Here is a 23,165-nt window from a genome sequence, read left to right as displayed (position 1 = left end):
TCTCACAAAGAGATATCATCACCCCCACGTTCATTGAAGCATTATTCACAATAGCCAAGATATGGAAGCAACCTAAATGCCCACTGATGAATGAATGGATCAAGAAAATGAATGGGTTAAAGTGGAATATTATTCAGAAAATCCTGCCATTTGCAACAACATGGATGAACTTGTGGGACATTATACTAAGTTAAATATACCAGACATGGAATGACAAACACTGTGTAAGATGACTTACGTGAGGAATCTAAAACAGTCAACTCATAAAGGCAGAGAATAGAATGGGTTGCCAGGAATTGGGGGAAGGGAAATGGGAGGTATTAGTCAAAGGGCACAAAGTTTCAGTTAGAGATCTATTGTATAGCATAGAACATATGATTCATAATTCTGTACTGTATACTTAAAAACTTACTAAGATGGTAGATCTTATGTCAAATGTTCTTATCACACAAAATAATGATGATGATGATGATGATGATGATGGATGATGAATATGTTTACAGCATAGTTTGTGCTATGGTTTCATGGATGCATAACTATCTCCAAACTCATATAATTGTGTATAATATATATGTGCAGCTTTTTGTATGTCAATCATACTTGAATATGGTGATTTTTTTAAAAACACTTTTGTCTGCTCAGTCTATTCTGTTACCTGACATGTCGAAATATTTCATATCTTTTTCTGATTTAAATTTCCTAAATATTGCATATCCTGACTTATTCTATGATTGGAAAATGAAGTGAAACATTTTTTTTAAAACACTAGAATGTCTTGCTTTCAAACCTTCTAATGTATCTTTAATCACATCATCTCTGATTTCCAAGGTAGTCCCCTTACTACATATATACATACAGATATATAATATGTGAAACCAACCAAACAATACCTTGAAACTCCAGTTTGGTAAAAACAGGAATAAAAATACCTGTCACTATTTTAGAAACCACTGCATCTTACAGGCAGTATGTTTAAATACAAGTATTCACACACTGGGAGCTCCCTGTTGAGTAGATTATTAGTGAGGCTGGAGTAAATGAATGTTGGTAGAAATTTTCATTAGGAAAGACAAAGGAGTGCATCAATTTTGTAATTCCAAGGTCCTGGGCTCCTAGTAAACCATCTCTGGGAGTACACCTGAACATCCTATCAATCATATAACTGAAATACGGTGATTAACAGGGCTTATATGTGACAAGAGTCATCCTCTCTCAACTTCCAGGTATTACCTTAAGACCTACTAAAGATCACATTTCTGAAAGAAAATCCAGTTTACCCAATGTTTTCATCTGTGGGTAGGTATAGGTATAATCCTATTATGTTTCACTGAATACAAGTCTGATTTCCAAACACTAGGAAATGTCTTCATATTTTGCATCATTCTTTGACCTGCCTCTATTTCTTTAATCTCCACCAGGATTCACTTGGTACCAGCTGTTTTTCTTAAGAAGCATACCTAGAAATAAAAAGTTCTTTATATGAAGTAGTGCCCCCTTAAATACAGGGCACCTGACCAAATATATCCAAGAAAAATGTTTCAAAGCAATTTGGGTCACAGATAGCCAGCAAAGATGAAATTCATTAATTCATTCATTTTACCAAGTACTGTGCCAGGCAATATTAGGGATTCAACAGTAAACAAAGGAGATAAAATCCCTGAATACAGTGACTTACATTCTGGTAGATTAGAGCTCTCCCTCAGAAGCACTTCAGGCAGCAAAGGTAGAGTAGAATTCACTGCTTATTGGGATGTTGGAAAGTTTTTTCCTAATTTGATGAATATATATAGGAAATCTAATACATACTTCCTTATCCCACTTACTATTCACAACAACTCTGAAAATGATCATTACCCCTCTTTTACAATAAAAAGAGTAATAGGACAACATGGCAAGTAACAGCAGAAACTCTAATCCAAGATTCTGATTCCAAAGTAGAATTCTTTCCATTAGCACACAAGTCACCTAATCCCAGTTGTAACAGTGCTCCCAAGACCACCACACCCTTAAAGACAAAGGGGGTGAGGGAAAGCTGATTAAGAGAAAAGAAAGCACTTCCCCTCAAAGCACAGCCCCATGGTCGGCATCCTCGAAATAAGCTTTGAATCAGTGCATTCCTTTTTCTCCATTGGGTAGCTAGTAGTAGGTCACTCTAATCAACTGTTTATTCAATTCTCTATTAGAAATGATGACTTCTCAAGCCTACCTAGCAAAGCCACCTCACCCTCTCATTCCTCTACAGCACTGAGGTGTGTTTATGACTGCAAACAAGAAAACAGGGTATGAGCCAGAGAAGAGCATCTAAACACAGTATCATAAAAATTCAGGCTGGAACTGTAATAGAATTAGAGCATTCTCAACGTTGATGGGTACTTCTTCACTTTCCATTTGTAACATAAAAATTGACAATATCATTTAAATAAAATATGTGTTTGCATTTACTTCTGCAAAAACTTCAATTGTTCTCCTCCATCCTTGCAAACTTGGCAACACTTTAATAGTTTCATTTAAGAGTAACTTATGATTGATAGGTCTTCCTAGCATTTTAAGGCTCTAATTATACCCCTTTCCTCAAATCTTCCCTGAAGTACACATAGCAGCCATTGAATAAAAGTGAAAATCTACTTATATCGATATTTTTTAAATTTTCATATTTAATTCCTTTCATTTTAGGCTACTACCCATACTATCGTTATAAGAACTTGTCTGTTAAAATATGTTCCAACTAAAGCTCGGTAGGCTTTGAATGCTCGATAAAAATCATTCTCTGAGGCTAATGAAGACAGAAACTCTGCCTGTAACAATATTAAGTTTGTTTTCTCTGGTGATTCAGAGAAGTGAGCAATCTGTCAGTAATACATTGAGTGAAATTACTTGTCTTGTAGGAATAACTGCTGACAGTCACTTTATCTCAGGGCTGACCCAAACATCTCCCTGCTGACAAACAAATTACTATGTCTAACTTTGAAAAGGTAACTAGCTTGTTTTTAATTTTGATTGGTCTTTCAGAATCTCCTGTACATACACTCAGTCCCATCCTTCATTGTATTAAACAAACAAACAAAAAGCCACAAAAAGTGTGTTTTTTTGCCAGGGGGGGGGGGCAGGTTTGAATTAATGAGAAAGAAAAAAAAGTAAGGAAAGAGAAACTCTATCATTTGGCACTAAGAAAAAAGAACTGCTATAGCTTCCTTCCAAGACTGTTATGCAGATAAAACTGGTAAGTGTGTCTACCCAACATTAAGACTGGCAGTGCCGCCAGTAACTGACTGGGTGAGTGAACACATTACTGAGACAGTATTGTAGGAATTAATTTTCTTCAATAAAGTGATTTTTAAGGCTCATATATTTCACAATCTAAACATATGTCACTGTTTCATAAACAAAATAAATGGATTAAAATAATACATTACCAATATGCTGACATGTGGAGATATTTTAATTAGAAATTCTTAAGCTGTGTGATATTTAACTGCTGTATTTGCTAAAGAGAAGCATGCATCATTTAATAAGAAAGCATGAGACAGGTGTATCACTTTGCATGATATGGTACCAGATTGTATTTAATATAAGCCACTTCTATGAAGCAACATTTCTCCCAGCTAAAAACAAAACAAAACAAAAAACAGAACAAATTACTTTTAAGGATCTATCCTATTGAAAGTAGCCTCATAAAATGAATTGATACATTGAAACTACTTTTTCATTTAAAAAAGAAAGAAATTACTCAGAGCTTAGTTTCTGAGACAATATTTTTTCAGAAACAATTTAACATCTTAGCTATTTAAAGGCCATATTTACATGACTGCCTCATTATACGGGGTCCCCCTTCCTTAACATTCTTTTTGATGTACTTGAAGGACCAATGCTAACAGAGCTGAGGAAAGCAAATGGCAACTGGTCCTGAAATTTATAAGGGTAGAGAATTGGAATAAGTAGCAATATAATATATTGTTTACTGTAGCAGGTGCCCTCTGTTCTCTAAAGGTCAAAAGCACTGTAACCTTAGAGTTACAGTTTCTGATTGTTCCCAGGGTTAAATACATTATCAAAATTAATGGTTCAAGCCCCTCAACCTTCAGATATATGAGTATTCATGCCTCCATCTGCTGAACTGTTCAACTAAAAATAGCATTCTTTGGCCTTCTCTCTCCTACTATTGTGCCCCTGAGACAGAGAAAACCATGCCTTAGATCAGCACAGAGTACAAAAAAAAAAGTCTTTCCTGTATCTTCCTTATTTTAAAGAAAGAGAGAACTGGAATATGCTAATATAAGAAGAGTCTCTGCACTTTAAATACCTTTTTTTTTCTACTTGATAACAAGATTTCAGGCTTTCAGTGTAGAACTATAAATGCTGTTAAGATTTATCCAGGCTCATTGATATTAGGAGTGCCAATCTTTGAAGAACATATGAACTATAACATCAGGTAAAGAGGACTAGCTCTGAGCAATGCAGCCAGATATATATGAAGGTGGTGCCTTGGGTGATGGTGGCATGTATGTGTTATGGGCTTTTCTTCCTAAGAATCTCTGTTTAGAAATAAAACCAGTTAACATAATTGTAATGCTTCCTCAGTATCAATAGTCTGTCTATTGCTCATGATTGTTAACAGAGCTGTGACATTTTAGCTTGTCAAAGGAGGGAAGCATTAGAAAAGAAAGCAGACTTTAAAATCAATAAAGCAAGATATTAAATTTTCTCCCTACTTTTGCCTATGATTTAAAATGTTAGTGTCTGTAGTAGCTCAGACATGTATGTCTACTGTGTTTTTCATGGATCTGTCCCCATAAACATGGAATACTCATACCAGGAAGGTTTGGGAAACCTGCCTTTCAAAGAAGGTCAATTTTTTTTTCCAACCAGTCTACCATATAGGCAAACAGCAAAGGTTTCCTGACATGCAGGAAAAAAAAATGCAAAAAATGAAAGCAGGAAAAGAGAACAAGAATAAACAGAAACCCAGGAAACTTTCAAATGGGCCCAAAATTAAGCTGCAAAGCCTGAGGAGTCCTGCACTAACTGGTTCTCTATTAATCCTAATGAAAGTGACAGACGTGTGGCATATGTTGTGCTTCTAGATCAACGTTGCTACAGGACTACACAGACCTGGCACTCGCATATGTGACATCATAGTTTCCAGAAACCCAACAGAAGCCAGATTTGGCAGCATCAGGGGTCCCGGAATGGTGAGAAGTCAACCTAAGTGAAAAATTAGTAAAAGAAGCGATGGGGTAGAAAACTGCTGATGGAGAAGGGTTGATGGGATAGATCTCAACACCTCAAGAGAAAATAAAAGTCATAGAGAGGAAGTCTTGAATTTGAGCCAAGACCACCTGCTTTCACATTCGTCCAAGCACTTAAACATTTAACGAACGATCTGTCCTGGGCATGTAAGCTTGCTAACTGTCATCACACAGAAAGTCTTGGCCCTCATACGCAGTTATCTGTAGATTTTAGCAATCCTAGGCATGGTAAATCTTCAGAATGTCCAGAAATATGGTACCTTCTCTTTAGTCAAAAGAAAGCTTTGCAAAAGAAATGCCTTCTTGCTGTCTAGAAGATAGCAGATACTCTGCAGTATATGCCTGGTCATGTCTGGGTGGGAACCCCCCATATAAGTTATATCAAAGTGACAGGGAAAGAGGAAGGCAGGCAACAAGCTCTGGAACTCTTCCTTAGGCTACTTCCAAGATGGTTTATGATCTTGTCCTTTTCTTTCTTCTTAGGAGTGAGCTTTCTCTATTGTTTTTCAAAAATACAGATTCAAAAGCAGCAGGGAAGATAATAGCAAAGGGATAGTTAGTTGATTATATAGTGTTTGATGCCAGAGCCAATAGGATCTGAATATATAACTTTGTTTGATATAATTATTTTCTTTTTGGGGGACTGAGCTTCCCATCCTAGGTTAGAATACAAAATGTAGTATTAGGTCTAACCCAGAAAGCTAATGTGTGTTTCAGTCTGAGGTAGCCTGTCTCCAAGTTTTTTTGGTGATTCAACAGATAGCTGACAGCCCATCAGTAGCTGATAATACTGGAGAGGGATTCCAGTGATATGAAAGAGAAATCAAGCATGAAATTAGAGACATGAGGACTAGACCCCTATAGAAGAAAAGGGGTGGGTTTTCAAAAGAACCATAAAAGCCATCTCCTCCCATGTGGTAAGAATATCCCACAAAAACAACAAAAAGCTTGACTGGAAGTTAAATATGAAAGGGATACTATAGAAGTTCATGGAGCAAAAAAGCAACCAGTCAGGTCCAGGCACTTAGCCCTACCTCAGCCAGAGAAAACAAAATTCAGAACCCTGAGTTAGTCAAAAATCCTGGGTGCTAGCTCTGATTCCAGGAATATTGCACAGCCTTGGTCTCTCTGAACCTCCACTGTTTAGTGTATATAGGCAGAATTATATTTTATCAACTTTGCAGGGTTGTTATATAGTCAAATGAGATTGTTTTAAGTGTTCAAGTTATATAGTTTATATTATATAGTACTACATAAGTTATATTATAAGTTATTACAAGTTATATTATAAGTTACAAGTTATATTATATAGTACTACATAAAAGAAGCAAAAGAGTAAGGGAACAGGGGATGGTTTCGAGCACACATGTACAGAATTTGCCTAAATGTATAGGAATAAACAACCTAAGTTATTAGGGGCATTGGTTTGGGGCTTGCCATCTGTAAAAGAAAAGGAGCAAAAATGAGCCTCCTTAGGAATGAGAAAAAGGGAAAGGTCACATTTTAGTGTTTAGGTCGAGTGTTTGCCACTTGAAAAAAAAAAAAAAAGCCTAGAATATGACTGAACAATCCAGTCCCCCACCCAATGAAGCACCAATGGAAGCATTCATACCTCAATCTGTTTGTGGTTGTAAGAGTGGCCACCACCATGTTCAAAGGTGTCCAAACTCCTGCCAAAACGGTCACTTAGGCCCTTTAGCCTTGGGTTAATTTGTGGGTGGGAGACATGACCCTTCTGTTTAGTAGCATATTCAGAAAAAAAAAAAAAAAGACAAAACATACTGTCAGAACTCATGAAACAGAACACATATTTCTAAATCCAGGGTACTGATCACACCAAAGAATAGAAGTAGAAGGTTTAGGAAGCAGACACTGTCCTTCATAGAAACTTGGCTATGGGATAAAGCAATGGTACTGGTTCCATACTTTTCCTTCTGACTCGAGAAGATACTCTAGCATAGCTATGGGAAAAGGAGAAACAGATTAGCTTTAATATGAGGGAGGTTTCCTTTTAGATTTTTCCAACTGCAGTAAGTTTCAGTGTTAGCAGTGGGAAAGGTGAAGTTTTGGAAGAAAGGTAGGCCTGCTGCTCCTGTTAGGCAAAATGTCTAGCTCTGCTAGGTCGACCATAATGGGTAAGGCCGTCCAGGCTTTCCAGAAGAAGCTTATGACAAAAACTCAGAGTATTGGAAAAATTATTTATTTGCAGACCCAATTGAAAATGCTCACAATGATGTTTTTTCATAGGAAAATATTTGCACATTTCTAATACTCAAGCCATATACGGAATAGCAAAGACAAAAAAAAAAAAAATGCCTAGCCAGATGCTATTCCTTTGTAAGAAAACTCAAAAATAATCACAGTAAGTTATAAGAATAAAAGACTATCTTTAAACTTTCCACTGTATTGAAATTCAAGTTCTTCATTAAGGTTTAACCATTATTTTAATGATAATATCTTTTTGCGTTTTTTTTTGTTTTTGTTAAAATATATATTCATATTCAAAGTCATTTTCCCATTAAAATGGCAGTGCTAGATGGGTATAAAGATCGCCTGTTCCTATTGTAAACCCCTCACTTTACTGTGAAGAAGATAAGGTACAAATGATTGTTCATCCAGCTTCCAAAACTTTCTCCCCCAGTCTTGCATTATAACTAAAGAACCCTAATCCAGAATGCGGTTGGATGCCATGCCCAGACTTTTGACATGGCATGAAGCTAAAGATGAGAATGAGAGGACACATATTCCAGAGCAATATGTTTACATTTTACTGAACAGTGAAGGTAATTTGGTGATAACAACACCTAATCTATAAACTGCAAGAAGGAAAATGTCCAACATTGTTTTCTGTTTTGATGTTCATGTGTAAAAGATCATCTGGACACAAATGGAGACGTGGATGGAAAACTGATATGGAAAAAGCTAACATATCCAATAGCAGCAGCCAGCAATAAAAAATTGTAAAACCATTAACTCACCTGATAGAAAATATAGAGTACTAAGTCATAATATCATTTTTCCTTTAAAAATACTAAAATTGGCAGTTTTCTCTTCTATTTTCAGCATGGTAAGTAAACAAGGTGTTAATCCTTCCAGGCTACACTTAAAAATTATTTAACATTCAGGCCATTATTTAGCATACAGCTGGTTAGCAGTTTTCCACTAAAGAACTGGCTTGTATCCCACATTTTTTTCTTCTGGCACTTACCTGGAGCTGTAAAGGGCTGAGTCCAGAAGTAGCAGCAGCTGCCATTGTTGATGAAATGAACTGTACAGGGTAGTTATCACCTGTCGGAAAGAACAATGCATACAGGTTTAGACAATGCACAGGGAATCGCAGCAGACAAGTACAAACATGGTCCTTGGATTGCCTGAGCTTTACAACATTGCTCTAAGCCCAAACATCTGCAGAAACAAAAGGCTTAGTTGGGCATAGACTTGCAGTGCTGCCTTGGAACTTTTTGTTAACAGATAGCTGGTAGGCAAACTGGCAAAACATGAATGTGATGTTAAAAAAATTAAATGTGCAATTCAAGCATGTTCACTCCATTACAAATCTTGTAATACATCATTTTTTTAAGAGTAAAAAAAATATCTTAAAGCCAGGCTGACACTCAGTTCACTGAGAAAGTATTAAGGTTTTTATGTTGGAACAACAAAAGTTTTGGCTTGGTAGGCAAAGCAGAGTATTAGAGTCCAAAAAAGATTATGGGCTATTGACTGTCCATAACCCTAAACTTTATTTTATTAACAAAAAAGAACAGAAAAAAAAATTTAAAAATGCAACCTCTTCAATTAGATAGGAGTGAGAAGGAAACTAATCTTATCTGCCAGCATTCTGTAAAATGCCTGGTATCTCCACAAGAGTAGAAACCATATTTTTTGGGATTAACTTCTGGTGGAACCTAGTGCAGGTTCATGTACAGTAGGCGCTTATCACAGATTCTTTGATAATGATTTGATTAAATAACCACACATTTTACATAGGATATCCACATTAAAAGTCTAGTAGAGATTGAGCAAGGTTCAGCAGAGATCAATGCTACACCTCAATGTCTGACTTCATAGCACTCCTAAATCAGGGAAGGAAGTCCTTTCTGTGACCTAAGAGCACAGACTACGTGCAGCGATGTGAAGAACCAAGAAAAAGTAATGAGGAATGTATTGTGATAGTGGTGACTGAATTCAAAATTAATACTCGTGGATAAATTACACAATATCAGTGATTTAATGGAGTATCACTTGGGCTGCAGCTACTTATTTAAAGTCAGTGTTATGTGCTATCTCTAGGCTATATTTTAATAGGCTGATCCTCCACACATTTTTGACATTTATAATAATCATGCTGTTTTGCATGAACTTTTCCACACTGAAAGCTGAATGTAATAATGAAGAGAGAGTGTAGAAAGAATCACAGCAATAAAGGTAGTCAATTGGAAAGCAATACAATCTCTTTTCTTCTGCACGGACACTAATACCTGGAGCCTTCCTGGCAACCCCTCATCCCCCCCCCCCCCCCCCCCCATTTCTTGGAGCTCATCCTGCTTGCCACATGAAGTGCTACTCAGCTGGCCCAACATAAATGTTAAGTTGCTTTCACTTTTAACAAATTGTTAGCTTCTAATCTACACAGTCTCTTTGCATCACATCCATAATACCTCATCAGACCATTGAGCACAGTGTGTGCTTGTACACAGTCCAGTAACAATTGGCTTCTGATTGCATATGGAGCACTGCTACAATGCATTCACTCACACTATATTGTGCTGGTCTCCTATGGAGTAATGTTCAAAATATCTGATCTTGTTTTTCCCCTTCCGTGAGGTTGATTTTAGTTTGCAGTGCTACATGAGCTTTTTTAAAAAGGATAACTAGGCCAAATTATTTTTTATAGTAAATGACTGTTGCTTTATGCTTAAACAATTTTGCTGATCTTCTTGATATTTAAACTAAATTATGTGAAGAAAGAATATCCTAATCTAAGTCAAATAGTATTTCTTCGGTTGATATCTTATCAGGTTAAAAAAAATCACAAAACGATACTGAATTAATGATGCTTCAAAAATAGGGAGAAAAAAATCACCATTCCAACCATCAACATGGGCTGCCTCCCAGAACATTTTAGAGCTGTTCTTTCTTTAAATATCATGCATTATTCATACTAACTCTAAACCACAACCCCCCTCCCTGTAAGTTTAATACCAGTTGCTTTATTTGTACTAAAACATTTTTCATGTCAAACATATTTAAAAAAATCAAACTCTAAAAGAATTCCCTGGGGCACTCCTTTTTTCATAGCTGTCATGCTTCTATGCTATGAAATAGCTGATTTTTTTTTTATAGTTTTTGGCTTGCCAGTTAATTTATTACTATCTCTACCACACCCTGTAGTACTCTCCAGCTCACCTGCTGGCTACAAACAGCTTTCTTTCCATTGCTGACAAGCATATTTTTAAAATGTTCTTAACCTTCTCTGCCAGTTTGAATCTGTGTATCTGAATACAATCTATCGAAAGCTATTTCTCCAGAACATATTACTGAATCAATACTAAAAGTAAAAATGAATACATTAGAAAACAGAGTCTATTACAGAGAATGATTAGAGACAGCAAAAAAAAGGGGGGGGGGAAGGCAAGAGAGGGAGAAGATGAGAGCAAAGAAGAGAAGGGGGTTAAAAACAGCAGAGAAAAATGTTAAGCAGGAGAGGGAATCAAGGGTTTCGCAAAGTTTAATTTTTTAATAACAAAGTTATGTGCTTCACCCCCACCCCTTTAATTTTCTCTTTGTAAGAGTCGGTCAAGTAAAAGTTCTCAGTGGCTGACTTGGCAAGAAATCAGTCAACATGTTGTAGCAATTTTTTTCAAATTTGTCTCTGGATTTGAAATGCTTGCGTGAGGATCCATTCTTTCTAAATTTATACAAAGAAAGATGAAGCCTGTTGGAACAGGTTGGCTTTAGACACCACTGTAATCTGGCCCTTGCTACTTCTAGTGTAAAAAGACAATCTCCAAAAGCCAATTTGGGAAATAATGCCCATTCTGTAAATTCATCTTTCCAGGCTTCTAGATTTTCAAACTGACTATTTTTATCTGGAGATTACAAAACAAATATGAAACAGGATTTAAAACTTATGGAAAATTTGCCTGATACTAGTTTCATTTGTCACAATAGACAGCATTCCTTTGGAACCAAACCAGCTCCACAGCAAGAGTCTCTGAATGAGAGAAAGTACATTTTTAAAAAAAAATTTCAAAGAAAGTGCAATGTGGCCCAAACTTATTAAAATTTAAACACGGGAGAAGGGGAAACTTGTATTAAGAACCCAGAACCCATTAGATACAGGCTACCACCTGCCAAAATACTCCTAGTTTCTGTAATTCAAATATAAATTTCACTTTTATTAAAAAGTCAAAAACCGGGATCCCTGGGTGGCGCAGCGGTTTGGCGCCTGCCTTTGGCCCAGGGCGCGATCCTGGAGACCCGGGATCGAATCCCACATCGGGCTCCCAGTGCATGGAGCCTGCTTCTCCCTCTGCCTGTGTCTCTGCCTCTCTCTCTCTCTCTCTCTGTGACTATCATAAAATAAATTTAAAAAAAATTAAAAAAAAATAAAAATAAAAAGTCAAAAACCTCATGGGTAAAATTCTGTTCATTTACTTTGATTCTTCAGAAAGACAAGGGACTGGATTGTAGTCTCCTGGGATATTAACTTCAGAATTAACCTACTGAGGAAATAATTTAGAGAGGCTGGAAGGAGTAGACAAATAAAAATACATTAACCTAGAAGACAGGATTCAGTGACTCTTCAGTAACTGGTTCAAAATCTCACACTTCATTTCCTGCCCTCTAAAATGAAATCAAAATATACTACATATCCCTATCTCACAGTTTGTTGTGTGGTGGCATCATAGGATCATGGTAAATTATCTGAGTTGCTAAACCACTTACAGGTAGACCTCACTTCTATAAGCTATCCTCATTCTTGCTACAATACAGAAATATTTCAATAACAACCATCAGTATAGACTTGGACATACCACTTTGCATCTTGCCTGGATATCTGCATTGAGAATAGTAAAATGTTACAACCCTTCTATATTCTGAAACAATGTCATAATCAATCTGAATTTATCTTTGTGAGGCATCACACTGCAGAAAAAGTTAGCAGGTAAATGAATGACACATTTAGAATCCTAAAAATAAAATACAATGTTCAATTTGTTCGGAGGACAATTGGAAAAAAAAAACTGGAAGGATTAAAGTGTATATTGCTGAGGTCATCATGCTGTTATTTCTCTTGCTAAATTTCTCCTCTATTCATCAAAGAGCGGATCAATGATGAGAAAAGTCTTGATCCCAGGGCATTTTCTAAGAACATGTGCATTATTCTTCATATCTTTATAGAAGATAAGAATCAAGGATCAATCTTAATTTCTTCACTTATTTCATAGATACATCCAGACCGCCGGCCAATCATATGAAAATCCATGGTATTTGTCACAATAGCAATTAAATAAGTGAATGTGGATAAACTGATATAAATCCATCCATTATGGGGCACCTGGGTGGCATAGTCAGTTAAATGTCTGACTCTTGGTTTCGGCTCAGGTCACGATCTCCAGGTCATGAGTTCAAGCCCTGTTGGGTTCTGTGCTCTGCATGGGGTCTGCTAGGGATTTTCTCTCCCTCTCCCTCTGCCCCTCTGGCTCATGCTTTCTCTCAATCTCTCTCTCTAATGAATAAATAAATTACAAAAAAATAAATCCATCCATTACAAGAAATTTAAAAAATCAACTCAAAGTTCATACCTTAGTATAGCTCATAAATGATATAGCTTCCATATGTGATGGAGGGCATAGTCAAAGTAATCTTGATCTCCAGAAAACTAGGTTAGTTTATGTGGATGTGCATATTTTCTTCTTGGACCTCAATACTCTTATTTAAAAATGAAATTACTGATCTAAAGAACCTCAGAAAAACTGTCTTGACTTCCAGTAGATAAATTTAATTATTCAAGTATTCCAGTAATAGTGGTTATAAACCTCAGCTTTACATATTCTAAAAGAGGTGGAAATAGCTAGCATTACAAGATGCCATTTCGATGAATCCATACATATAAATAACATATTTTCCACAGCAAATAAAGAGCTAGACTTTTGTTAATATCCTACATACTTAAACCATGTCTGCAAGAGTATAAAATATCAAATCAGAGAATTTCAGTCTGAATTCTGTCTCCATTTCTAATTTCTAGATGGGAAAGCTTGGAAACTTAATCAACTTATTTGACCATTTGTACCTTTTTTCCTTTTAACAAAATAGATATAATGCCACCTATCTTAGAGTTGCCAAGAAAATTAAATGTGAATATATATATTTTTATATATAAGGTATATATGTATATGAGAATATGTATTATATATATATGTATATACATGTATATTTATAAATACATATACACACCTATGCATACCTCCAATATACATATTGGATGACAAAGGTGGTTCAGCACACACACAAAATCAATGTCATACATCACATTAATAGAGCAAAGGGGAAGAAATCCACATAATTATCTCAATTGATGCAGAAAAGGCATTTCACAAAATCTAATACTCTTTCAGGATAAAAACTCTCAGAAATTTAGGAATAGAGGGAAATTCCTCAGCACAATAAAGGATATTTATGAAAAATCCACAGTTAACATCATATTCAATGGTAAAAGACCAGAAAGCTTTCCTTCTAAGGTCAGGAATGTGATAATGATGCCTGCTTTCACTGCAGCTATACAACATTATACTGGAAGTTCAAGCCAGCACTGTTCAAAAAGAAAGAGAGAGAGAGATGGAGAGAGAGAAAGAGAAGAAGAAAGATAAAGAGAGGGAGAAAGAAAGGTAAAGGGAGAGAGGGCAAAAGGTATCAAAATTGGTAACCAAGAGGTAAAACTATCTCTACTTGCATATGAGATGATCATATGTGTAGAAAATTCCAAAGAATCTACAAGAAAGCTACTAGAACTAAAAAAATTTAGCAAAAGTTGTAATCTTGTAAAATTAACACCCACAAGTCATTTGTTTTTCTATATACCAGCAATGAACAAAGAAAATTAAGAAAGCATTTCTATTTATAATAGCATCTAAAGTAATTAAATACTTAGGAAGAAATCTAACCAGAGGTGAAAGGCTTGCACACTGAAAACTATACAATATTGCTAAAAAATTTTTTAAAGCCTAAATACATGGAAATGTCCATGAACAGGAAGACTTAACATTGCTAAGATGTCAGTACTATCCACATGCAAAAGAATGAAGTTGAACTTTAAATAACATATAAAAATGAACTCAAGTGGATCAAAGGCTTAAACATATGTACTAACACTATAAAACTTAGAAGAAAACACAGGAGTAAATCTTTGTATTTGGAACAATTGCATGGACATGATAACAGAAATATAGACCATGAGAAAAAAAAATAGATAAATGGGAGTGCATCAAAATTAAAAGCTTTTGTGCATCAAATGATACTATCAAGTAAATGAAAAGGCAAACAGAAGGAAATACCTGCAAAACATATATCTGATAAGGGATTAATATCTAGAATATATAAAGAACTCCTGAAACTTAATAACAAAAAACCAACAGCCTAATTAAAAACTAGGCAAAGTACTAGACAAAGTACTTTCTCCAAGAAAAATAAATAAATCTCCATTAAGCACATAAAAAGATGCTCATAATTATTAATCATTAGGAGAATGAAAATCAAAACCACATGAGAGGGGTACCTGGGTGGCTCAGTAGTTGAGTGTCTCCCTTTGGCTCAGTTCATGATCCCGGGATCCTAGATCCAGTCCTCTGCCTCTGCCTATATCCCTGCCTCTCTGTGTGTGTGTGTCTCTCATGAATAAATACAAATAAAATATTTTTAAAAAGCAAAGAGAAAAAACAAAACCACATGAGATATTATCTCATACCTCCTAGGATCACTATAATATTTTTGTAACGATTAGAAAATAACAAGTGTTGGTGAGGATGTAAACAGATTGGAACTCTTACATTGTCGGTAGGAGTATAAAATGGTGCAGCCTCTGTGGAAAACGGTTTAGCAGTTTCTCAAAAATTTAAACACAGAACTACCATATGACCCAACAATTCTGTTCCTACATAAATAACCAAAAGAACCTAAAGCAAGGACTCAGATATTTGTATATTAATGTTCACAGCAGCATTATTCACAATGACCAAAATGTGGAAACAACCCAAGTGTCCATGAACAAATGAATGGATAAACAAACTATTTGTCTATTCATATAATATGTTACATATTATATATTATACACACACACACATATATGTACAAAGACACAGACATATGGAATATTATTCAGCCATAAAAAAGAGTGAGCTTTCGATATATAATGCAATATGGGTGGACCTTGGAAACATTATGCATAGTGATATAAGCTTATCTCAGTCCAATGTTTAGTTTTTGGACATTTTTAATGGGTAAGGATGTAGTTTAATGTTAAATTTACTTAATTTCATGGTCAGACTTTACCCTCAAAACCTAGTACCTTAGAGTTTTCAAAGAATTTTCATAAATTTTAACAAAGTTAATCTTCACACCCACATTGAGCAGTGGACATATATTTTTAGATGACAAAAATGTGAGGCTCAGCAAGGCTAAATGACATGTGCAAGTAACAAATAAAATAATCCATGTGAAATATTTAGCACAGTGTTTGGCACAAAGCAACTACTCAGGAGGCTTCAGCTATTATTTTATAATAAGTGGGTGGAGAAGCCAGGCATAGGCAGAGATCCTATTCTCTGAATCTCCTAGGAAGCCACGGGCTGCTCAGCAGCAATTATTTTAAAAATCTGAACTACACAGAGTCCATGGGTCAGCTGCACCATCCCTGGCCTATGAAGGAGGCTATCCATTATTTTTATTTTATAGGCAATTCAATCCTGTCTGACATACATATCGCTAGCTATGAAAGAGGCTTAATCTTTTAATTTTCTCAAATATAGGTGCTTAATCTTGCCCCAGATTGCTGTGTCTCTATTTTATGATGTGAAAGAGTAAAACAAACATAATTTTGCAGTGTTTTAAAAAAAGATTTTATGTATTTATTCTTGAGACATAGAGAGAGGCAGAGACATAGGCAGAGGGAGAAGCAGGCTCCCTATGGGACTTGATCCCAGGATCCTGGGATCATGTCCTGAGCCAAAGGTAGATGCTCAACCACTGAGCCACCCAGGCACCCCTGTGGTATATGTTCTGAGCCCTGAAGACTTTTTTTTTCTAGAATGATGTGTCTAATTACAGAACAGTAAAAAAAAAAAAAAAAAAATTAAGGGTCAAAACTCAATAAAGCTATATCTACAGATATTAACCTGATAGATATTCCCTGGAAACTGCACAATCCCTATAGGGCACATGCCTTCTCAGCAACCCACCAAACTGGGAGGACTTGTTTGGTGTTCACTACACAGGGGACCCTGATGTATCCAGAGCAATGAGTCAAATTAGGGGAAAAGAAGAAGGTCCAGAGCCCTAAGTATATTTGTTTAGACTATCTTAATAATGGATTCAGAAACAGTCAACTTTGACAGGGAACATCAACTTCAGGTAGCCTGTGCTGTCTAGAAATCAAGACAATTATTCAATCAGCTGAAAGCACAAACACTATGGAACAGTTTCAGGTTATGGGAAGGTGGAAAAGGGCAAAAAGAGAACCATTTAGTCTGTAAGTTATAAAGACCAAGATAGTGATTGCTCATCCTCTTGACTAGGAACCAAAATATAAAGTGAGGCCACCATTTCAATGCTTTTATATATATGACAGAACTACTCCCTTCTAAAAATTTAATCAATGGGAGGCCTGGGTGGCTCAGTGGTTGAGCATCTGCCTTCGGCTCAGGGAGTGCCCCCGGAGTCCCGGGATCCTTGCATGGAGCCTGCTTCCCCTGTCTCTGCCTCTCTCTCTGCCTCTCTCTGTGTCTCTCATGAATAAATAAATAAAATCTTAAAAAATAAAAATTTAATCATTGTTTCACATGTATTTCAAGTGAAATTATCATAGCTCAGTTTGGAGCAAAAAAATTTTTCTAGTCCAGACTCCAGTCCAACACAATTCTGCTCCCCCAATTCACATGAAGGACAAAAACACCGTACTGATTAAGTCTCCCTGGTATATATTCTCTACTAATTATATAAGAACAAATAATTTTAATCCTTTAAAGTATAATTTGTATCTATAATAAAACCCAGATTGGTCAAAATATTAAAGAATTTAGAGTTCTGGTTAATAAAACCCTCTGATGTAACCTAGGTAGGGGTCACAGAAAATACCTTATTTTATCAGCCTTGCTTGTGATCAAAAATTGTCCCATAGCCCAAATCCACTGTCATGCCTTAACCAACAGGTTTTAAGCCACCATAATCAAACACAATTCTGTTACCCCTTGAACACTGCTGTATGTTGCACACATGTTGTTCGATGGAGATAACACTCCTGTGAAATAATATTCTCCCAATCTCCATATTCTTCTTCAGTACTTACTACTGTCTCATTAATGTTGGTGAAAAGAATTTCTAAAAAGTGGTCCAAATTCATTAACTATAGAACAACACATCTCCCCATGAAAAATGGCATCATTGTTTCAGCAAAATTAGGTAACATGTCAACTATATTGATGTGTGTCCAGTAGAAAATAAGGCTCATACCTGATTTTTAAATGTGAAGCACTTTAAATTCAGAAACACTGAAATTAAATAAAAGGTTTCCATTGATAGTTCATTGAAGAGATTTCTAAGACAGGTAGAGGGAGGACGAGTGAGATTTGGTGTTCCCAAGGAAGTCAAGACTGAGAAATAGCTCAGAACTACTCAAGAGAGATCAGGGGAGGACCAAACCCCCGCATTGAGAGAAAATAGTCTCTGACAAAATATACTCCTGTCCCCAATATGGATATCAGTTTCCTAGGGAATATCCCTTGCTCTACAAATTCTGCCCTAGGAAAATCAAATTCTGACAGTTTGAACAATACAATTTTCTTTCATTCAGGTATTCCAAAATCTTTGGGTAAAACAAGGTCTGATTAATTAGATGCAATCCTCAAAATGAGCCAATTCCTTAACATCTCTATTCCTCAAAACATTTGAGGTTTGACAGGCATCCCATCTTTCCTCTCAAAGAAAGTAGTAATCTACCAAATGCAAAATAGTAATCGATAGCAATGAGCAATTAAAATAGATGCTAAAATTCACTAGCTTTGTTTTTATGCTACTTTAGTAAGCTTCCTTACTGAGGATTTCAGTAACGTGATTTATATTTTATTATTACTTTAAGCACATTAAAATGCCTTTGTTCGCTTTATAAACCCTCTACACAAAGAAACCGCTGCACTCAGATTTGTTGCACTCAGATTTGGTGGCTAATATAATCAGGTTAATATGTTAAAAAGAACTTGACACGGAAATTATTAATGAGTAGAACAAGGTCACTACTTCTGAGCTGAGGTCACTTACAAAGAATGCACAAATGAAATTAAGGTTGACTTTATTTACTTCACTATCTTCCTACATTGGATTCCTTTGGCAACATATCTTTAAACATTTAAAGCCCTGTTTACAAGGAGGCTCTGAAAGAAGCTTCAAACCATTATGTCCCTAATTGAATTCCCCAGGAGTCCAGTAAACTCAGAGGAATAAAGAAAAATCATAACATTTGCTAAATCGTCTCAAAACATATTTCACTGCAAGGTTATGTGACCTGATTTTGAGGTTCAAAGATGAATGAGAAAATAACTACTGAATGCTTCATTATTTAAACTAAAATCAAAAGGAATCTTACCTCTTAGTGGTGAGCTAATTAAATCAGTCCAGTTTTAACTTTTCTTCCAGGAGAAATCAGACAACAAACAACAATAACATTTCACAGTGTATGTGACCACTGTAACCGAGCATGAAAGCTCGCAGGAGGAGGAAAGGGTCTTTAACCAGAGACAATTATTCACAGTTAAGGTATGAGAGAGAACTGACAAAAATTTGTGGTCCCCAGGGAAAGTAGCATTCTGTCTGTGAATTCAGAACAAACCAAGTGGAAAAAAGAGTGCTAAAAAAGTTTTTAGCAACCAGTGAGTTTATTAACATGCCCTCCTCCCAATTAACTTCCTATTTCTAATTTTACGTGAAAATCAGCTTTTATGATCGTTTTATTCATGGTTCCTTTGTATGCTCCTGTGTTTGTTGTGACTGCTCAGCAAAAACATGGGGATCTTAGCATTTCCAAAAGAATGTTAAATTCCTCTCTACTTACCTGGTTTGTATGTTATTCCAGGGGGGAAGAGGAAGCCCTGCTGGGCAGCAGCGGCTGCTGCCAGGGTCCGCTGGTCATGTGGAAAAATTGGGATCATGAGCGGAGGCATGTGACCCTGAACCTGCTAAACAGAAGAGAGCCTATGATCAGATAGAGCAAATGTATGCCAAGAAGTATTTGTTTTTCACTCCTGCTGCTGTGCTGGTACCCAAACAGCCACCCACTTCTGACCTCATTCCAAATCTGCTCCCTGAGAAATCGCGATCCAAAGTCACCAAGTCCCTTCTTAGATGCCATTAGCACTCCAAGGACACAACCTCGTTGTGTATTTGCCTCATCCCTGCTTCCACCAAATCGTGGTGAATGGTTTTATTTTATCTTGACTCTTTTCCTTCCCTTTTTCCTTTCCTTCTCTCTCTCTCTTTTTTTTTTTTTTTTTGTTAACAAAACGACCAGGAGAGACAAGTTTGCTTTTTACACTGCGCAATGTTGAAAGGTTTTGCCCTTTCACCTGCTTTGCATTCTGCCCTTTATTTGGAAAACAGTATTTAGTATCCTTGGTCAGAAAATAATGTCTAATTGTTATATATTCCAAAAGCTGTATCTCCTCAGTTTAGGGATCTTATTTCAAAGCCTTACCGCATTATGTTAAACATATAGCTCTTCAGATTTAAGGCTACTACATCTTGGCTCCCAATTAAACTAATATTCTTTGCCATACACACCTCGATGTAACATATAAATTGCTTGTCTGGCTTAGCAGTTTTACAGCTTTATGCACTACCATGTAGCTCAGTAATTATGGAGTTGTATTCAGAGAGCATTTCATAATAAATCCTACTATATCAAATTTCATTTGACCTCAATAAATGTATCAAAGAGCACAAAAATGCAAAATAGAAAATCTTCACTCTATATCAGTATTTGTATTCTATATAAAGAAAATAAGAGCTATGACAAAATCATGGCTGTGAAATCACATTTTAATTTCCTAGCTCCCTTTTTCACTCGATGCATAGCTACCCTGATTCCAGGATAGCATCACAGGAAGGTTTTGTCCTGGCTTTTAGTGTATGATTTTATAGGTTGAACTACAGGACTTTTGTTATTTAAAGACCAAAACTAGGATGTACTAACAGAAATGATCTCTAAGTTCAAACTGGGTCTTTGGGATCTTTACTTGTGTAAAAATAGCTGCATTATATCCTGTTTAAGATACAAACATTTCCATTAATTCTATCAATTCTAAACCCTTCCCCTGTTTAAATTCTTAAATCTTCTCTTTAGGCAAAATTCCATATACTGGTTGATGACCCTGTTTAAATAGCGCCAACCTGCCTTGTCCTGTCCCTGTTCCCTCCATAGCCGGGGACGTGATGCAAAAATGCTTCTCTATGGGTCTAAGAGGTTTCATTTACCAACAGTTTTTCTCGAGGGAAAGCCCTAAGAGGTGGGTTAATAAAGGGCAAGCAAAAAATAAACACTTTACAGTATTTTTCTGAATTCATTTCTCAAGAAAATCAACTTATAATAAAAAGGTCTTTGTGCAATTACTACCTTGCCAGTGGGGCGTGAAAGAAACTAGCTTTGGGCAGCTATTTCTACCATTTTAGCTGAGGTAAGCCCGAGTTTTGTACGTTAGAGTACAAACTTAGCCTGCGTAAATTGGAGCTGATCCCCTTGTGCCCAGGTCTTGCCTTTCTAACCCTGAAGAAAAGCACTAGGTTTGCTGTTCAACTCCAGCTTGCTGTGACCTGATGCAAACCTGAGATGTCAAAGATGAGGGCACTGTTCTATGTCAGAAAATAAAACGGTCTTTTTTGTAGGTGACTGTTGTTCAGGGCAAGAGGAGATCAGAGGAAATCATTTCATTTACTTCTAGAAATATGGTTCCTAGCATGTGCCTAGAATAGCACGGATGCTCCATGCTTTAAAGGGGAACAAGAAAGTGAGAAGTCTAGGCAGAGTATTTATTCTTTCATTCTTTGTAACTAACGTTTATTAAGTTATTATTATGTGCTATGGGTCTTGAGAAGTAGCTGAAAAAATGGGGGCTATTTAGCTGGGGAGAGAGAAGATACAAGACTATCTTACTATGGCAAAAGAATCAGATTAAGTCTGAACAATTACAAAAAGCAGAAATGGGCTCAGAGAAATAGATTTTAGGGAAGCTTAAAGAAGAATTTTCTAAAACTGAGTTATTCAGTGATGACTCCGATTAAAGAGGTTGTGTGCATCATTTCCCTAGAGGTGGTCAAGTAAAGGCTGGACACCCATATGGTAGAGATACTTTAAAGTGTAAGCATAACTAAAACCCTGACTACATAATGATCTATAGAGCCTTTTTAACTTTATGATTCTTATTTTTTTTTCAAATTCAGCATTAGGAAGATAATGTGATGTAGTTATTCCTTTATTCATTTGTTCATCACACATTTGTTCAGAATCTACTATGCCTAGAAAGGCTTTGCTGATAAACATATCGGAGCTTAAATCTATATATTGCCATCTGCTTGGCTGTGTGATCGTGAACAGTTACTTAAACTTTCTGTAGTCTGTTTCTTCGTGTAAAAGCTAATGATACTACCTTATGTGGTTATTGTCGGGATTAAGGAGACCAGAAAACTAACACTTGTGGCACAGTGACTGACACATAACAGGTACTCAAGAAATATTAGGGCCTTGTTTTTTTTCTTACATAGTTTGCATATTCAGTTTTAGAAAATTACCATGTTACTGAAAAGAAAAAAAACAAGAAATAGTGGCTCTTACCCTTAATTCTACTTCAAAAAAGAAAACATGAACCAACTAAATAATTCAGTTTGACAGGCAGAGGCTTGTCATGTTCTTAGCAGACACCAGGCCTCACAGAGCATTATCCCATCCCAACTATCTAGAAAACCATGAAAAAGAAGAGGTGGGATTACAAGGACCATGTGAAGATATAATTTGGGGAACTTTAGTATTATTCATTAAACAGCATCTTAGGATGAAAACATAATTTTACTTCTACATTGGTTCTCAAGCTCTCCAGATCATGAGACAACATAAAAGGATCAATGGCAATTAAGCATCAGATCTGAATTCTTGAACCTTGGTATCTGAAGATGTTTCTTTTGTAACTAGCTATGTACATGAGATAACTAATTAAACCATCTAGGGTCACCTTCAATGCCAAAGAGTTGTAGATGTTTCATATTAACATAAGTTATAAGAATTTAGGGAAGTTCCTTCCCATCTATCACCCTCTACAAAGTAAGATATGTTAGAAATGTTCAATGCTATTAATTCAGAGGCAGTGTCAATAAACCAAGGGACAAAGTAAAGAAGAAGGGTGACAGAAGACATTGTGAAAGTAATCATAATGATAGAACCAGAGTTGGAACAGAGCTTGGAGTTGATCTAGCCTGGTGGTTCTCAAAGTGTGGTACCTGACCAATAACATTGGCAACCCCTGAGAACTTCATAAAAGCAAATTATCAGGCTCCACCCCAGACCTACAAATCAGAAGCTCTGGGAGCTGGGTTCAACGATCTAAAAATTAGACCACAGTGCAATCCAGGGCAGTGATTCCCAAACTTTAGCATGTATCCAGT

The 23,165-nt window shown here is 36.2% G+C and overlaps 1 protein-coding gene across 50 annotated transcripts in view; it reads right to left on the bottom strand.

Moving 5' to 3' along the window:
• SOX6 (SRY-box transcription factor 6) overlaps positions 1–23,165 on the bottom strand; it is a 581,952-nt gene that overhangs the window by 109,027 nt on the left and 449,760 nt on the right. For 17 of the 50 annotated variants that reach the window (XM_072725559.1, XM_072725577.1, XM_072725571.1 and 14 more), the window contains 2 exons: positions 19,570–19,690; positions 8,455–8,534 (listed from right to left, as the gene is read on the bottom strand). In XM_072725559.1, coding sequence (XP_072581660.1) covers positions 8,455–8,534; positions 19,570–19,690 — 201 coding nt within the window. Of the gene's footprint in view, positions 1–6,858; positions 6,982–8,454; positions 8,535–19,569; positions 19,694–23,165 lie in introns of all 50 variants that reach the window. The other 33 variants (XM_072725550.1, XM_072725570.1, XM_072725557.1 and 30 more) reach the window with 3 other exon arrangements.

This window comes from Vulpes vulpes, chromosome 11 (assembly GCF_048418805.1).
Source record: "Vulpes vulpes isolate BD-2025 chromosome 11, VulVul3, whole genome shotgun sequence".
Taxonomy (NCBI): Eukaryota; Metazoa; Chordata; class Mammalia; order Carnivora; family Canidae; genus Vulpes; species Vulpes vulpes.
Note: the sequence above shows the minus strand (reverse complement) of the source record. Positions and strands in the feature narration are given on the sequence as shown.